The sequence below is a fragment of the Lissotriton vulgaris genome, chromosome 1_1 (genome assembly GCF_964263255.1).
Source record: "Lissotriton vulgaris chromosome 1_1, aLisVul1.2, whole genome shotgun sequence".
Taxonomy (NCBI): domain Eukaryota; kingdom Metazoa; phylum Chordata; class Amphibia; order Caudata; family Salamandridae; genus Lissotriton; species Lissotriton vulgaris.
Genome location: NC_141685.1, coordinates 1,490,997,669 through 1,491,015,158, shown reverse-complemented (window position 1 = coordinate 1,491,015,158; position 17,490 = coordinate 1,490,997,669). Strand labels below are relative to the sequence as shown.

Here is a 17,490-nt window from a genome sequence, read left to right as displayed (position 1 = left end):
AGCACCGTGTATTGGTAATGATTGGTGCCGACTTGGAACCGCAGAAACTTCCTGTGCTTGTGCGCGATGGGCACGTGGAAGTACACATCTTGAAGGTCTATGGCACAAAGCCAGTCCCCCTGTTGCAACTGAGGATAGATCTGATGCAACGACAGCATGCGAAACTTTTCTCTGCGGATCCACTTGTTTGCTTGCCGCAAATCCAGAATGGGCCTGAACTCGTTCTTGTCCTTTTTGCGAACCAGAAAGAACCGGGAGTACAGACCTCTTCCTCTTTGAGACAGAGGTACGTCTTCTATCGCCCTTTTCCTTAACAGAATATCGGCCTCCGCCTGGAGCTCTCGTAGTTGATACTGCGAGCTGACCGGAGGGATCGCTGGAGGAGGGCTGATGAACCGAAGACTGTATCCATTGCAAACAATATTCAGCACCCACTTGTCCTGAGTAATTTTTCTCCACTCTGCCAGACAAAATTGAACGCTTCCCCCCACCGGAGTGGGTAACGGACAACGGGGAAGTAACCGCTCAGGGTCGAGACCCGGCCGGGCCCTTGTTCGCGGTAGAGGGCTGCTGTCCACCTCTACCCCTTGGACGTTTTTGGAAAGGCCTTCGGAACTGCTGCTGTTGTTGCTGCTGCTGTTGTCCCGAAGACTGTCCTCTACCTTTCCCTTGCGAGCCGAACCGCCGCTGGAACTGGCGGTAAGGTTTCTTGTCCTTGGGCTTCTCCAAGCCCACCGCTGTCAGGGTCTCTGCCTCGGCCTTCATCCGGGCCATCTCGTCATCTGCGTGTTTACCGAAGAGCGTGTCCCCGGAGAACGGCAGGTTGGCCACTCGCTGTTGCGCTTCAGGCTTGAGAGACGTAAGCCTGAGCCATGCATGGCGGCGCTGGTTGATACCGTGGCAGTAGCCGTGCGTGGCTAACAGGGAGATATCCGCCGCGGCACTGATGGCCTGGTTCGAGACCAGCATCCCCTCCTTGACAATTTCCATGAAGTCCTCCCTCCAGTCACGCGGCACAAGGTCCGCGAACTGCTCCATGGAATCCCAAAGCGCACGGTCATATCGTCCCAGTAATGCAGAGTCGCTGGAAGCCTTCATCGTGGTGGAAGAAGTCCCGCATGCCTTTCTACCCGCCGAATCCATCCAGCGGCTCTCCTTGTCTGGAGGCACGGTGGAGGACGGAGAGGTAGAGTGTTGTTTCCTGGCCGCCGCAACTATTACTGAGTCGGGGACCGGGTCCATCCTCAGGAAGGCAGGGTCTGAGTCCTTCGCCCTGTACTTCTTCAAAAGTCTAGACGGGGCGGCCTTCACCACCGCCGGCGTAAGAAAAAGTTCTTGTGCCGGTTCAACCAGTCCCGGAACCAAGGGCAACAGAGGGCGAGACAGGTGCTTCTTGTGCAAAGTCTCGAATATCACGGACGTCGTAGGTGTAGGAGCCGTCACCGTGATACCCAACTTCGCGGCACCCCTCAGGAGAACCTCCTGGAATGTACCGATGTCATCAATAGGAGACACCCTAGTCTCCGGTGAGTCGGACAAAGTAGGGGAATAGGAGCGGGTCCTAGAGGACGTATCGGTCCTGGATCTGTGTCTCCTACGGTGCCTCCTGGAACGGGTGGAGGACCTGTGCCTACTCCTCGATTGTTCCCTCCGTCTGGAGCGTGACTTCGATCTCCTGGGCCTCGGCCGGTCCACCGGCTTCTCCGGGGTGGCCGACTTGGGCTTACGTGGCTCCTTGGACTTCGGAGTCTTCTTAGGAGGGGTCAGGAGATCCGGCAACGAGACCGACCTTGGCGGCACCGGTGGCGGCTTTTCAGGCAGAGGAGGCAAAGGAGTCCTCGGACGCGGGCCTCTAGGTAGCGGAGGAGGAGGAGGTGGAGTAGACTTCTTCGGAGTATACACCTCCGAGTACACCGATCCCGGTGACCCACCATCCTTCCTGGGTTGAGGGGAGCCCCCCTCAGCCCTAGGCCGCGCAGTACGATCCTTCGGTGCCACCGACCGGTGTTCAGGCGTCGACCGTCGACTCCTCGACGTCGAGCGAACCTTCGGCGTCAACCGTTTCCTCCTCTTCGGCGTCGAACGGCTGCCGTGTCTCGATGTCGACCCGGACCACCTCGAAGACGACCCTCTGCGTCTTGACGGCGATCTCTTGCGCCTCGGCGGCGATCGCCTCGACGTCGCCTTGGAGCGTCTCGACGTCGACCTCGACCTCCTACGCCTCGACGGCGAATGCCTCCGTCTCGCCGGCGAGTGCTTCTGCGTCGACGGCGGGCTCGACGACGAGGATCCCCTCGACGACGATGACGCCTTGTGTCTTGACGGCGATCGACGGTATCGCCTCGGCGGCGAGCGTCGACGCCGATCCTGTCGACGCCGAGACCTCGACGACGAAGACAGCGACGATGATAAAGTCTCTGTGTTCGACGGCGGCCTATGCAGGTCCCTCGACGTCGACGGGCGACGTTTTCTCGACCCAGAGCCCTGGGGAGATGGGGAGCCGGCCTTGGACTTCCCCCTCGACGTCTTGGGGGGTGCCACCGACCCAGACGGAGAATGGGGACGTGTGCTGGGCTTCCTGCCCCCGGGGAGCCCCCCAGGGGCCTCAGCATGGGCAGACGAAGCCCCTCCAGACCCACCTTGCGTCTTCTGTCTTCTTTCTTCTAGTCCCTGAAGCCTGATCTTCAGTCTGTCCTTCAGGGTCCTGCCAGAGAAGCCTTGGCAGATCTCACACTCCTCAGGGATGTGGGAAGAGGGAAGGCAGAGGATACAGACCTCATGGGGGTCTGTCTTGGCCTTCTTCCTGGAGCACTCCGGGCATTTGTCAAATAATGCAGGCATTATGGACAACAAAAGGGTGCAAATAACCAAGAAGAAAGTCACCAAAGTACTTTAAAAGTACACAAATTCGAATTTAGTGAAAAAACACCAACAAAACCCTTGAAAAGGGAGAGCTCAATGCTCCAGGGTCCTGCTTGCAGGAGCCGGAAAAAAGAACTGAAAGTAAGAGAGACCTGCAAGGCATTCTGGGATACTGTGAAGTTCTGGAAAGTTCTCTTAAAGGCACAGTATCCTATTCTGAGCCACATAATGGCAGCCTATGGGGCTTGTCTGTCCATGCCTTCCTCTCTATCTTCCAGAGGGGTTTTGTACTGAAGACAAAGAAAATCTGGACAGGCTTTGATGTTTTTGTGGATTTTTGGTGGAATTTCTAGCTGAAGTACTGGACAGAGTAGCCTTTTATAGGCTGCATTATATGTCTTTAAATTCTCTCTTAAGTGTCTGTGCAGTTCTGCATTTTTTCGACACTTTAGAGATTATTTTTGATTGCTCCGGGGTCCACGCACATGGGCGGGACTATTCACTAGATTATGACTATACACAGAGATCCCCTACTACAGAACTTTAACCCCTTCCATGCTCATGACGAGCTCAGCTCGTCATGCAGTACACTGCTTGTGTGCTCATGACCAGCTGAGCTCGTCATGAACCATGGGAATCATAGTCTCTCAGCACAGAGGGAGAATTGCTGTAGCATTGATGTGGTTAAATACCTCTGTTACATGCTTAATGACCCCTTTAAGCATTGGCAAAATGGCAGTGGACCTTTGTGTAGTGTCAAACGTGAGGCCTAAACAAATGAGTTTGTTCGTCATGGTGTTTAGAGAACCTGCTAGGTGAGTCACAACGGCAGAAATATCCTGGCGAGTCAACCACTTCCAGCAGCGCTGAGCATTTTGGCACAGACCCAAAACCCTACTCTGCCCAGCTTATTGCAGTACAACATGATGGTAGCGTGATCTGTGGAAACCTGTACTAACCTCCCCTTGGAAGGTAGGAAGGTTTTTAATGCCAAACCGATTGTCTGCAACTCTTAACATGTTGTTGTGGAAGTGGATTTCTATCACAGACCAGATTCCTCTGATCTCCACCCTTTACAGATGGCATTCCCAACATGGTAGTGGTGCGTCCGTCATCCCTCTCAGTTCTAGATGATGTAAAGAGGGGGGCCGCCACTGACCCAATCCAGGTACAGCAGCCACCACTGCAGCTGATTTGCAGTCTGCTCTGAAACCTGAATGGAATCAAATTGGTTCTCCTTGCGCAGTGCCCACCGGTCCCATTGTGTGCCTGCATGTGCCATCTGGAGTTGTTGACTAGCAAGATGCCATCAGTCTGCCTTAATGCCACCCTCACTGAGATCCAAGATGAAAGCTATGAAAAAAGTTGGAATCATAGACCGAATGTTGTGGACTCTGGGCAGAAGACACAAAGCTGCACTGTTTTCGGGATGGCTCTGATGAATGGGAAAGTTGGCTCAGGATTCAGGTCCAACTTCAGCAAGTTGATAGTTAACCCCAACTATGTTAGGTTTACCATTATCTGGAGGTGATCTACGACTGCCTGGGAAAAGCTTACTTCATCAATGGGTCGCGATATGGGAACACGGATATAAGTAACCTCCGAAGGTGGCCTGTGGCCAATGCCATCACTTTCATGAGCACATGAGGTGCACTAGTAAGGCAAAAGGGGAGGACCGCAAACTGAAAAGGCTCCTGGCCCACTGTGACCCGCAGAGAATGCCTATGGTTCACTAGACTGGAATATGGAAATACTCGTCCCGCAGATCTAACGCCACGATCCAATTTCCGGGTTCCAGGGCAGGACATGGTTCCAATCTACAAGGAAAAGCGGGCCACATAAAAGTGGCACACAGCAGCGCTGATGTCAGTTCCTTTCTTTTTATGCCTTCAGACACGAACCAGGAGTAGTACTTTTTCTGGTGCAAAAATAGATTTGGTAGCTGGGCTCATATGATCTGGTCCTGCTCACATTTGGAGCATCTTCAGATTTCACTTTATGATTATATCTCAAAAGCAGTTAGACTTCAAATTTAACACAATTTGGTAAAATCCATTCAGGCATATTTGCCCCAAGAAGCTAATCTGAGTAAACAAGATTGAAAAATAATATTCACAGGGATGTTTCTAGCATGCTCTTTATAGCTCAAAAGTGGAAAGAGAAGGCCCCAATCAATCTTCACTCGTTTTTTGAAAAGTGCTAAAACAGGGAGACTAGAACAAAACTATGCCAAACGCATAAGAGTATTGGCCAAATATGAAAGAATCTGGGGTAAAATGTGAAAAACATGTCACAGCAGCTTTGGTCAGGATTAATTCTAAAGTGCAACAGGTAAAACCTGGACCTCAGGGTAGCATATCCTGCTGAAACCAAACGCTGAGCAAAGTCATAGTGGCCACAAACTGGAGACTGCAAAGTATACCCATTCAGAAAAACCTTTATGAAAGTAAACAGGGAAGGTTGAGGTAGGAGGGTATAGAATGTGTTCAGGGAGAAGGAAAGACATGTTATGCCAAATTAGCAGTCAATCAATGTTCTCACCACTACGTAGATAAGGATTATAAGGAATGTATTGATAAAGGTGTCCAGAGATATCTAAAAACAGATGTATGAAAATACAGGGAGATAGGTCCACATCAAAAGGCTTCTTAGAAAGTATAAAGGTAAGCTACAAACTATCTCAGCATTTCTTCTATTTCAGAGGAGGTAACTACAGAAACTTTTATGCATCAAAATACCACGAAAGGTATGTGTGGTCACGTTATGAATACTTACCAATCCCGGTTTAGAGTGGTTTGTATTGAACAAATACATTATGGTGGCTTATTAAATTGTACGCTGGTGCATACAGTTTCAATCGGCATTCACCATGTCCTAAACACGGTTTGGTATGCAATTACTGACCTTATTTGTTTGATGTCAAATGTATATGAGGCATCTCATTTGTGTAATTCTTACCTAGTGGATTGGCACCACGGAATACTTCTTTCAAATCTTGATGAGGCAAATGTGGCAAGGATTCAATATACTTTCTAGCCTGATAAAGGGATACAAAAATGTCAGTTAAATTCAATCATTTCTTCAGCAACTTTGGGACTATTTATAGCAGTCATTTATGTAGCTAGTTAGAGCAGAACATTCTAGGTTTTCAAAGTGGTTTAGCCTTTGAACAGCTCTAAGCCAAGATCCCTTCTACACCTTTACAGAATGGTTACTGTTATGTCCATGTTATGCACTTTTTAATTTTAATGTGTCACATGCACTGCATTAACTACTATGGGCAGCATAACGAGCAGCACAACACCACTAAGTACAAGTGCTGGAAGCATCCAAATAAAAATTACAAATGAATCACATCACTTGTTATGATAGGAGACCAAATGTCAACGTAAAATGTATAGGTAAACAAGTAGTCACAGTTTAAGCGTCTTTTAAATAATTGCCTGTGCAGTAGTTTTAGAATAACGCCCTCTTAGGAAACAGTTCTGCCATAAATATTTGAAAATGGTCCTTTAAAATGAATTGTACATTGTTTAGTAGGTCTAGTTACTAGGAGTATACAATACACTTTTCAGATGCTCTGTATGATGGTTTGTATAATTGGTTTATCTTGCCCTAAAGGACAGCTTTACTGTTTTTTCTCCTGTTTTAGAGGATATTAACATTTTAACTGCTTATATGTGAATGATTTGTATCCCTTCTAGTTTGTTTTTATGCTGTCAGGCTTTGCCCTACACAAGAATGCTGCCACTAGCTTTCAAAGTGCCATGCAGTGTGGAGGGGAAAGGAAAAAAGGAAATGGATGAAGGTGAACAGGAAATGATGATTGTGTGCATTATAATCTAGGAGGACTATGGGTTTTGTTCTACTAAAGGTTTGTGAGCTAGTAAGGAAAAGTGGTGCTGAGAAGAAAACTCTGAAAAAGTAGCTGAATATTTTTTGTGCAGTAAGAGAAGAGTTTCGCATGGCCAATATAGCTAGACGAAATAGGTTGATCTCGCAAGAAGATATCTGAGGGAACCTAAAATGGTCTAGTTCAACTGAGTCAAACTCCAAGATCTTCATTTCCTGGCAAGACCTGAATCAAATGTTCGCAAGCCGGGGAAATTGAGGCCTGTGGGTTACACATAGTGTGAACACAGTCTTGTAAATAAGACCATGCAGAGAGAGGGTGGCGAATGGTACAGTCCGTGCCACGAGAGCAGCTGGGAATTGAGGAAAGCACGCTTGTAGTGTTTTCCTTACACACCAATATAAGAAAACAAAGCTCCAACTGCTTAAATACCTCAACTGAGAAACTACTTGGATGCTTCAATTGAGTTAAACATTCAGTCAGGGAAAAAGTCTCTCATTGCATTGTGCGTAGACCCAAAGAGGTCAGTTGCATCTGTGCTTTCTGCTCATAGGTGAGCGGCAACAGTGGGTTATTACAAATTGAAAGCTGCGGGGAATATACCTCCCTGATACCTGCATGTTGCGCGAAAGAGTGTCAAGCATACACAGTGCAGGTCACTGTATCTGCATGGATCCGCAGACAGGGGGGCCTCCGACTGATAACAGTACTCAATGAAGTGGTGTCAGCCATGTTTCTTTTGATAGTTTAAGACAGCTGGCAGAAATTGGGATGTACCTAGAAGAAGAGATATTTGGCTAGAGCCACCAGATATTAATATTCTACGGCTGGAGTAGATAATCCGCCTTTGGAGTAGGTTAGAGTTAACATAGTTCATGTGATCTTTGGTTGTTTATTGACCCTCACACAACTAACGAAGATGCTGTGCATCGTTTTGAAGAACAATGTCTTGAGTGGGAGTGGAATGTTAATGAACAAGTAAAGCAAGTGAGGAAGCAAATACATTTTCAATACAGTTATCCTACCTGCAAGCGAAAGACGAAGATGCGTACAGTATTGTGCTTGCGGTTTAATGCGCTGCAGTACCGGGTCGTAATTTGCCTGAATGACCATAGCAGGGCCCTGGTGTATCTGAATACCCAGGTAACATGTCGGGGTATCACCGCATAGGGGATATTCTGATGCAGATTTAGTGGTAGCATTCGACCAGGGAATCGTAATGGATTTATCCCAGTTTATCTGAAACCTGAGAATTGACCAAATTTAGTTATGTCTCTTAATATTAGGACAAGGTTATCATTTGAGTGTTTGATATAAAGGATAATGTCCTCAGCATACAGTGATGCCAGCAATACATGGGCCCAACTGAAGATGATGCTCCTTCGGCATACTTATCAGTAGGTCTGTAGCAATGGCTAATATGAGCTGGGATAACCTGCATCTTTGATAGGTGCATCTGGCTATACTATCTGGAAAGCATAGAAACCCATTTATCATCACTCTTGCTGTTGGTTGTAGAGCAATTAAATTCACCCCAGAACCCAGGTCCAACCCTCACCCTCGACAACGTGCCAAACATAAAATCACATGACAAGGTGTCAAATGTTTTTTGAGCATCCAGCAACAGAGCAATTGCAGGGAAGTGAGGATCTACGTATTGTGTAAGAGCAAAGAAATTGTGCACGTTGTCAGAAGTAGATCGCCCAGGAATACATACTGACCATTCCAATATGACTATGCCCCTTACTATAGAGTGATTTTGTCAAGAATTTTGTTTGTGAAGATTAAGCAATGATGAAGGGCGGTAGAAGGAGATGTCCTCAGGTGATTTACTAAGTTTGAGCAGTACAGTAATCATCATCTCAAGGAAGGTATAGGGGAAGAATGCCTGATAAACGGGCCTCATTGTACATCTCCAGAAATCTGGGGGCCAGCATTTAGGCATATGATTTCTAAAATTCCACAGTTAGGCAATCCAGGCCAGGAGCTTTCCCTTCACGCTAGAGACTTAAAGGCTTCTTTAATTTCTTCAGCTGTAAGGGGCCATTAAGGACCTTGCAATCCTGAGCCTGCAGCCAGACAAGGACTGCGCCTGCTAAGCAATCATCAGGGAAAGACGTGGTGGGGTTCTCTGCGTTGTGTAAGGCAGTATAATATTAAGCAAAAATAAATGCAAGATCCTTCTGATGGCTCATGTCTGGTACCATCTCTGATCCGAACATATATGTCTCTAGTATAAGGATTTAAAGGCCTAGCAAGGGTTTGACCAGGCTGGTCCCCCCCATTCCTATACCACCTTGCCACTGCATTTTTACCCATGTAATTCACCTCCCTATCTGCCTCCTCCTGAAATTGGAATAATGTTGCTTGGATTTGGGGGGTATCAAAGGGTCTTGAGATTAGGAATAACAATCTTCTAATTGTTTCAGTTTTTTGTCTAGTGCATAAAGTGTGGTGTGCAGTGCATGCAGTATGCAAGTTTGCTTGAATATACAATTACCACAAATAGCAGATTAAATCCTCACAACTACCTTGACTACATGGATTTTCACTGACAATGCCTTTAAATCTCTAAGTGTACATCGTGATGTAATATTCACGATAAAAGCGGTTTTAAGGTCACATTTGGGATAGATTTGTGCATTGCTTCAAAAGGTTCCTTCATTAGCCCTGCTAGTACCAGAATTAAAGTACTTTGAGGTGGTGGAACCACATGTAAAGAATAGTATTTTTGACACCATCAAAATTGTTTGATGACAGGTGTTCAGAAAATCTAATTAGTGTCTTTCATTGACGTATGCTGTAATAACAACCATATTTACTCTTCGTGAAGCCTTACTGTGTATGCAATCTACCAAATGTGCCAAGTATCGGATTTACACCCTTAACAAGTTAACTAATTCTTGAAATTGTTTTGGGAAAAAGTATTTAAATTATGGTGTCTGTTTTCTGCATAACATTGTTTTATTGTGGGTCTTCTAATCGCCGTACTACTAACGCACTTTTCTGGGAAAGTAAGGTGACTGAAATACATTACTTCAAGAAGGGGCCACATTGCTAGCTACAGGTGATGTGGATGAAAATCTTTCCTTCCTGCAATGTCAGTACATCCTTTTGCTTTGGTATTTTGATTACATTGCACCATTTGCTTAAGATGGGAAAATAATATCTGGCTTTGCTATCCTAGTGCCACAAATATGAGAACCATTTTGGATACTCTCAACTTATTACAGGAGGGATGAGTGGTATTTGATGGTAATATGTTGTACCAGATTATCAACCGTGCATTCCCCACAGACTGGGGAAAGTAGTGCTTGTATGTGAAGTTTCGGCATTTTAAATTCTCTTATGGCAAACAGATCTTTGTTTGGGGCTCTCCAAGTCTTGAATTTGCTGTCTACTACTGACTGTTTCAACTTCCATTCTTGGGAGTTGTCCATAGCATGTGTGAATTTTGGCTAGCCCTACTATGTGGTTTGCCACAACTAACATGTTTGTGGAAATGGCCCACCTCAAAATGTATTGTTCTACATTCAACGGGGTTATAATATTGTGCCCCGTCTTCTTGAGGGAGAATATTGCTGTTGTATTGTGTATGAATATTAGCACGATCTTGGAAAGTGGTCAAAGCTCAAAATATTGTCTTCAGCTCTAGGTAGTTTATGTGTTTCAGTGCTTCCTGCAAGGCCCATTTTTCCCTCATCTTCAGATTGCCCATATGTAAACCCCACCAAAAAAAAGTGTGCTGCGTCCGTTATAATGGCCTGCAGGATTGGTGTTTTGAGATGTCCTTTATAGGGCTGTTCAGCTCGGATTGCAGAGGGCTTATAACTACAAGATTCTCTGGGTCCCCATGGTTCTAAAACCACTGGTGAATTGATCTCATGTGTATGCTTGCATTTGTAAATGACATCTTCAATATGGTCTTTACTATTAGAGATTGAGAAATGTAGTAAAGGCAGATCTAGCCTTGCAGAGCCTCCACTCTCCTTAGGAAGAGCTGGCTTAATGATCTCTGTGATGAGTTCTGCCCCTATGAAAGCCTTCATCTTTGCTGGTATTAGTGAGACTTTATATTGAAAATGGGTTTCATATTCAACAGCAGAGTCACAATTCTTAGGCTACTCCTTGGCATTGTTGCAATAAATCCAACTTCACGAGGCAGTTGTCTAAGCACGGGAGTAGCTTGGTATCTCAAATGAGTTGCTCCCACTGCCATCATCTTCATAGATACTCATAAGCCAGGTCTTTTGACAAAAGATATTCTTTGAGCTGGTAATGTATCATGTTCATCACAAGCATGAGGTATCTTTGGTGTGCCAGATGTGGATATGAAAATACGCCTCCATCTCATCTAAGCAAACACAAGGAGATGGTGGACTGGGTGCTGAAACTTTTCAGACACTCACCCGCAGTCACAGATCTGGGTTGAATCCATCATCATTCTTTAGCTCTCTTCGCCACCTCAGTTCAGACCCAGCTATATGCAAATCAGTCTTGACCCTGTGCCCCATGGGAACAGTCCAGCCCGAACTGCCGAGCCAGGTCTTCCCTGAACCGGAAACAAGCATCCTGGGACTGAGTTCTGGAGAACACTGTTTATCAGCCAAGCTAGTGCCACTGGAGTCTGGCGGTCCTGGCTGAGGAGTGAAACCCTGAACCCAGTTCTAGGATGCTTGTTTCCAGTCCAGGGAGGGCTTGGCCTGGCAGTTCGGGCTGGACTGTTCCCATTGGGCGCAGGGTCAAGACTGATTAGCATATGGCCAGTTCCAAACTGCAATGGCGAGCACAAAAAAAGATGGATTTAGGCCCAGATCTCTGTACTGGGTCAATTGTTCTTTTTGCATCAAATCTCTTCTAAGGCAGTCAAATTGTTCTCCAATAAGGGGGCGGGGGGGAGGGGGGCAACTCTTGAAGGGGTATTTGGAATCTTTGTGTCTTGATCAAGTTGTTTACAAAGTGCATGTCCCGGATGGGGCACAATATTCGATCCAGATTCAAAATTCAGCGGTAGACCAAGTGATCTTTGGTGTCTCTTTACTGGATTGGAATACCTTCTACCGCATTCTTTAATGATAATTCCTGTATTTATTGTTGTAGAACTTGTATGTGATCTATTGTGAATCTTTCCTTCAATTTTAGTGTAGGTAAAGTTATGGACTACCACATTCTTGTGTAGTCAATAATTATGTCCATCTACTGGTGAGGGATGTTAGGGTGAGCAGGCTGAGCTGAGTGAGTAGTTTAGTGTTTGAGGTAACACCTCGAGATTGAGCTCTAGTTTTCCCTTAGCTGCCACCAGCCTAGTATTTGAAAAGTGTTTTCTGGAGTTCGACACTGAAACCGAGTTTTCTAATGTGATCAAATTTCGGTCAGCTGTAACACCTCCTTTATAGTGTTCTCTTGCCTGTTATGCCCCTATTATAATTATAGACCCTGTAGAGAGTATTTATAAGACACTATATGTGGTCAAACTACACAAGATGTAGCTGGTTTGAAGAAGACCGCTCTACTTTGTTGGAGTATGGCAGGTAGGCCTCAAGTAGATACTTCTTGTTTCACCTCTAGATGGACTTGGACTCTTCAAGTGTCTGCTTCCCTTTTTATCACCTCATAATATTTAAAAATCTCATATGGTGTGGATGGTCTGGTGGGACTTCCTCGAGTGTAGATTTAGCATCTATATTCTGACATGCTTCCTTATCCTAGATGTCATTGCAGGTGTCATACTCTACAATATCTGACCTGAAACTGTGGTGTTTGATCCTCTACTTCCTCCTATGTGACTGGGATTCTAAACTGACACTTTTGTTTAATTTACTCTGTGTTCTTTGAACCTTTTCATTCCTAAAGGCTTAGGCAACTTACATGCTTGCGAAGGCATCTTCAAATGACTGCCTCTTTTTCATAAGATTAGTAATCTCAGTGTTGAGAGCCCACTCTCCCTTTTTAGACTGGAGGAGCCCTGAAGCCGTGGTTTTTGAGGTATCTTGCTTGATTTATCTTTCACAATAGAGGGCATCCATCTCTCAACCTCCAGTGTCTTCAGAAATTGAATCAATGCCTTTCTGCAACTCCTTCCTGGTAGTCTTTCTTTGGACCGTACGAGACAGAATTTGGTGTCCCCTTCTTTTACCGACAGCTGCCACCAACAGCTAATGTGGATGTGGAGACTTTAATTCCTTTTCAACTTTGAGCTTGGTATGCCTTTATGTAAGGTATAATAGGTCTAAGGCCCCTTGTCCTACCAGACCTCAATGTTCTAAGCGGGTGTCTCCTCAAGGTTGATTCAAGATGTTCTCCCGGAGTCTTATATTATGCTGTAACATTCACTTCCTCAGAAAACTCTCGCTAGCCATAGTTTTTTTTCTCATTGGTGTTTGAAGTTTTGTCTGACCTAACAGGCTTACCTCTGACCAACGTGCAGAATTCCAGTGAGGACAAAAGGGTTTTCCTTGTGTTGTATAGTCTGATATCAGCCACAGTAAGAGTACCAAAAAAGTGTGTTCGTACACATCCTCAGTTTACCAATGGCTCTGACCTTTACAGTTTATCTATAATCCTTGAGCAGGAGCTAAAACCAGGCCTAAAACAATTTAATTCAATACCCATATTAAAATAAGTAAGCCCTCTAAGTGCTGCTGCCTCTCTCACCTGCCCTCTTCCTAAAGAAATCTTCAATATAGAGACAAAAAAACATCCTACAGCTGTTTCTGAATATAATGGGCTAAAGAGCACAGGCTTTTATTGCAGTTCTGAAGAAAAGCTCATGAAATATTCTGATGCTTCAAAAGATCTTGCACATTAGCCGGGGTCTATTTATCCACAGTAGCTTAGGAATGTGTCTCTAGAGGAGCCTTTCTATCCAATCAACTGCTGAGCTGTTGATCTTTGCAGCTGGACATGTTCCATGTAGATTGAGATTATGCCAGGCAATCTAGGGCTGGATGGAGTTTTCTTCCATGGTTCAGCTTTAAATGAAAACTCCAGCACTACATCAGTGTTTCGGGGAATGACACAGCATTTACCACTGTTAATAGGTTTTGGCTCAGACTAGAAATCAACGTTTTTTTCCTTTAATTTCTTCCTTATTTATACTGTGAAGGCTGTGCTCGGCATCCACTATTTTTTGTAAAGTGCGACAACACAGCTACTGGTAAGAGTAATCTTTTATAAAGAATGATAAAGGTTTATCTGAATTGTGTACGGTGCAAGGTAAAGGGTTACACAAAAGACAATGCCCTCCATTAAAAAAAAAAAAAAAGACTATCCAAGAAGCTCTGCAATTTTTTTTTCTCGCTATCTTTGTGGAATAGTTGAACTTCGCAGTCACTGGCAATAAACCTGCGCAGATGTTTTTGTTTACTGTGTCACTATAGATTGGAACCAATCACATGCAAATCGCTTTGATTTTGCACAAACAGGGACAATGTCACCCGCACCATCAGGCCACATCTCCTCTAAATGGGAACAAAAGCAACCTGATATCAGTTGTGTCTTGTTGGCTCTCATTTTTAAGGGGCAACTTGAGTCCTGCAACAAAACAAGAAGAGAACTACGAATGGGCATACCCATTTAACTTAAGGCATCTCACGAAGCAAAACAACAATTTTAAAGATCGCCATGAACAGTGACTACCAGACAAATGGACTCACCTATCAACTTACAAGGCACATAAGCTATTTAGTACAGCTTTTGTGCTCACCAAACAAGAACTTCACCCAAAGCTCATTGATGCTGACACTTTCACCTAAATGAGGAACATACCCACTCACAAAACAGTGAGAGCTGCACAAGTCATCCTTGCCCGTGTGAGATACAGCACACAAGTGACAATAACATAACGTGAAAAGCACCCATTTCAGCTTAACACTTTTTTTTAAAAATACAAACTTTATTACATTTTTATCAATCGTACTTATTACAAGAGAATGACTTTCCAAGTAGCGAATGAGGACGAAAGGAGTCAATAGTATGTATAAAGTGCCATGAGTATGGCATCCAAGTCCATTCTTTGTCAAGCCAATGCAGAGAGAAAAACGAAGAATAAGCAACATAAACAACCCCCCACCCGGAACCCAAACAAAAACCCTCAATGTGTCACCTAAGAGTTGCCGCTCAGAACCGGAAGTGAGAGATGTACATGCAAGTGTGATGCATCCTAGTTATGGACCTGGTAGGACGTGTGGTATTGGGAGCCTCTGCAGAACGCAGCAACCCTGGGGTGTAGTCGTGTTGGACCCATATGGACAATCCCGTTGTGATTTAGTGTCTCCTGAGGGAACGGGATCTTGTGTCTTGAAGCCCTTAAACCGCACATCCCATTCCATGCAGATGGGCGATTTGTGCAGCCCCCTATACTCCTCCTGCCTGTGGGCTATTTTCTCTGCAAAACCAAAACTATGAACCTCCTCCTGCCATTCTTCTTGTTTTGGAGCCAATGGGGACGTCCAGCATCTAGTGAGCAGGTGTTTCACCAGCAGTGAAACTCATTTTGTGATTCACACTTCCATTTTGGATCCTCTAGGTCCGTGGGCAGTCTTGGTATACAGTGTTCAATGTTATCCCACCGTGCCTGTCTCATTACCTCACCAAGTGCTCCGCTATTCTCTCCCAGTAGTCTGAAAGTTGTGGACAGGCTCACAGCATGTGAATCAAGTCTGCCCCCTCCACTCTACAACGGGGACATATCGAAGGCGCAGTGGGGGACATCAGATTGATTTTGCGAGGTGTTAATTATGACCAGTCTCCTGTCGAATTCTTTCTGCTATTGGTTCGACCACTAATATGAAAAGAAGAGGGGAGAGGGGACAACCCTGCCTCGTACTTCGCCATCCAATGTAGGTTTCGGATATGTGTGGACCTGTTTGAGACCAAGCAGTGGGAGCAGTATAGAGCAGTCTGACTCGCCTAATGTAGGCCAGAGGTATTCTGCTGCTGCCATGAAAACCCAATTTAAGGAATCGAAAGCCTGTTGAACATCCAGTGAAAGGCAACAGGCATAGGAGTATACCATTATCTTGAACAACCAACAGATATTCAGTGAGGTGTTTCGACACTGCACAAACCCGCATCGGTATACATGTATCAGTTGAGGGAGCAACCGAAGCAACCTGTGAGGCAGAATCTTGCTAAGTATTTTATACTCTGTGTTAAGTATCGAGAGTGGGCGATATGAGGACAACTCCCACGGGGGCTTCCCCTGCTTCAGCAAGGTTGTCACTAGTTCTTCTCTGGTAGAAGAGGGGAGAAGACCTTTGTCGAAGGATGGATTATACCATTTTTCTAGGTCTGGGATCCATTCAGTTTAGCACTTAAGCATCCCAAAAAAACAGACTTTGAGGATACACTTATCAGTTAATGGAGGTAACTAGATTTCTAAGTGTTCAAGCGGATTTCCAAAGAGATGCTGCTGTTCAAAGGTCTTTCAGTGATGTGCTTCATCTCTTTCAACCGTCTCATTAAGGTTTGTTTTTACACTTTAAAGCGTGCCATGATTCACACAACAGCCTAATATCTAGTGATGTGACTAGAAGAAATGTGCATGATATTCATTCAAATTAATGTTTAAACAATTAGGAACTCACATGCTCAGAGGAGATTTTCTTCAGAAGCTCAGAACTTGGTGTACCCACAACTTCCATGATTCTTTTTAACTGGTCAATATCTGCAAATGTTCAGGAAATCCAGCTGATGATGAAAAACACCTACCTACCTACCTATTGCAAAGAAATACAACAGAAAGCACTCATTCCACAACGCATACTGTCCTGACGAAATATATTTGCTAGAGGCTTCTGGAAATTAAATGAAGTCAATAGCAGCACGTAAAGTGTAATAAAAACCCATTGTCTTCTCTTGGCTCCACTAGAAAGCATAAAATAAGCATTATTTTGGTAGCTCCTGGATTTATTTTAGCTGAAGTATACTCTTAAAGAACTTTAAGATGTTTGGCTCACTTAAATGGCTGAATAAAAAAAAATGATTAACAGATAACGAGAACTTCAGAAGCAAAATGAACCATTTGTTGCTTTGCAACATGATTTGTTACCACTGTTTAACATCAATGTAACTTATATTACCCCCAAAACTTTGCTGCATCTTTCAAAACTGAATCAAACAGTTTACACAATTCGGAATCAAACAGCGGCAAGGCAACCTAATTATTAATGTATTCCATCCCCACTTAACCAAGTGACTATAAACTATAAGAGAAACTACCAGCATGATAACAATTGTTTTGTGGCTGGATTAACATAGATGTCCATCTTTGAGAAGATGTACGTTTGTCCAATACACAGCAAGTAACTTTGTTTTTTAATTCGAGACATTGAAGGCTAATATTTGACACTGTCCCGCTCCTGAGGATTTTAGAGCCATAAATGCAAGACTTAGCACTAAGCTCAACTGATCGATCCAACACTGCCACCTCCAAACCCCTCTTCTAGCTTTTTGAAAACAGATCTCAATTTTTCCATCTTAGGTATTTATCTTGTGAAAGATTTGTATTATTTTAAATAATCCATAAGATAATTACTAGCTGTTCTGCAACCCGTCTATTGCTTTGAAGATCCCTACGAACTGACATGCGCCTCATTTAATTCATTTTCTCCATCTCAGAACAAATAAAGATGTTCCCCGTCTCTAATCAAGCAGCCAGTTTGCAACTCAGTTTACCAACCTGGCTCCTATACCGAAGTGGGTAAATACCTTTCTGACTTCTAAGCAAATAAGATACATTACTCTGAAGGGGAGGGGAATTTGTATCGCCCGAC

At 44.6% G+C, this 17,490-nt stretch overlaps 1 protein-coding gene across 2 annotated transcripts in view; it reads right to left on the bottom strand.

Moving 5' to 3' along the window:
- Positions 1-17,490, bottom strand: part of MAPK11 (mitogen-activated protein kinase 11) — a 254,275-nt gene that overhangs the window by 60,134 nt on the left and 176,651 nt on the right. For both annotated transcript variants that reach the window (XM_086967388.1, XM_086967385.1), the window contains 2 exons: positions 16,303-16,382; positions 5,821-5,899 (listed from right to left, as the gene is read on the bottom strand). In XM_086967388.1, coding sequence (XP_086823514.1) covers positions 5,821-5,899; positions 16,303-16,382 — 159 coding nt within the window. The remainder of the gene's footprint in view (positions 1-5,820; positions 5,900-16,302; positions 16,383-17,490) is intronic.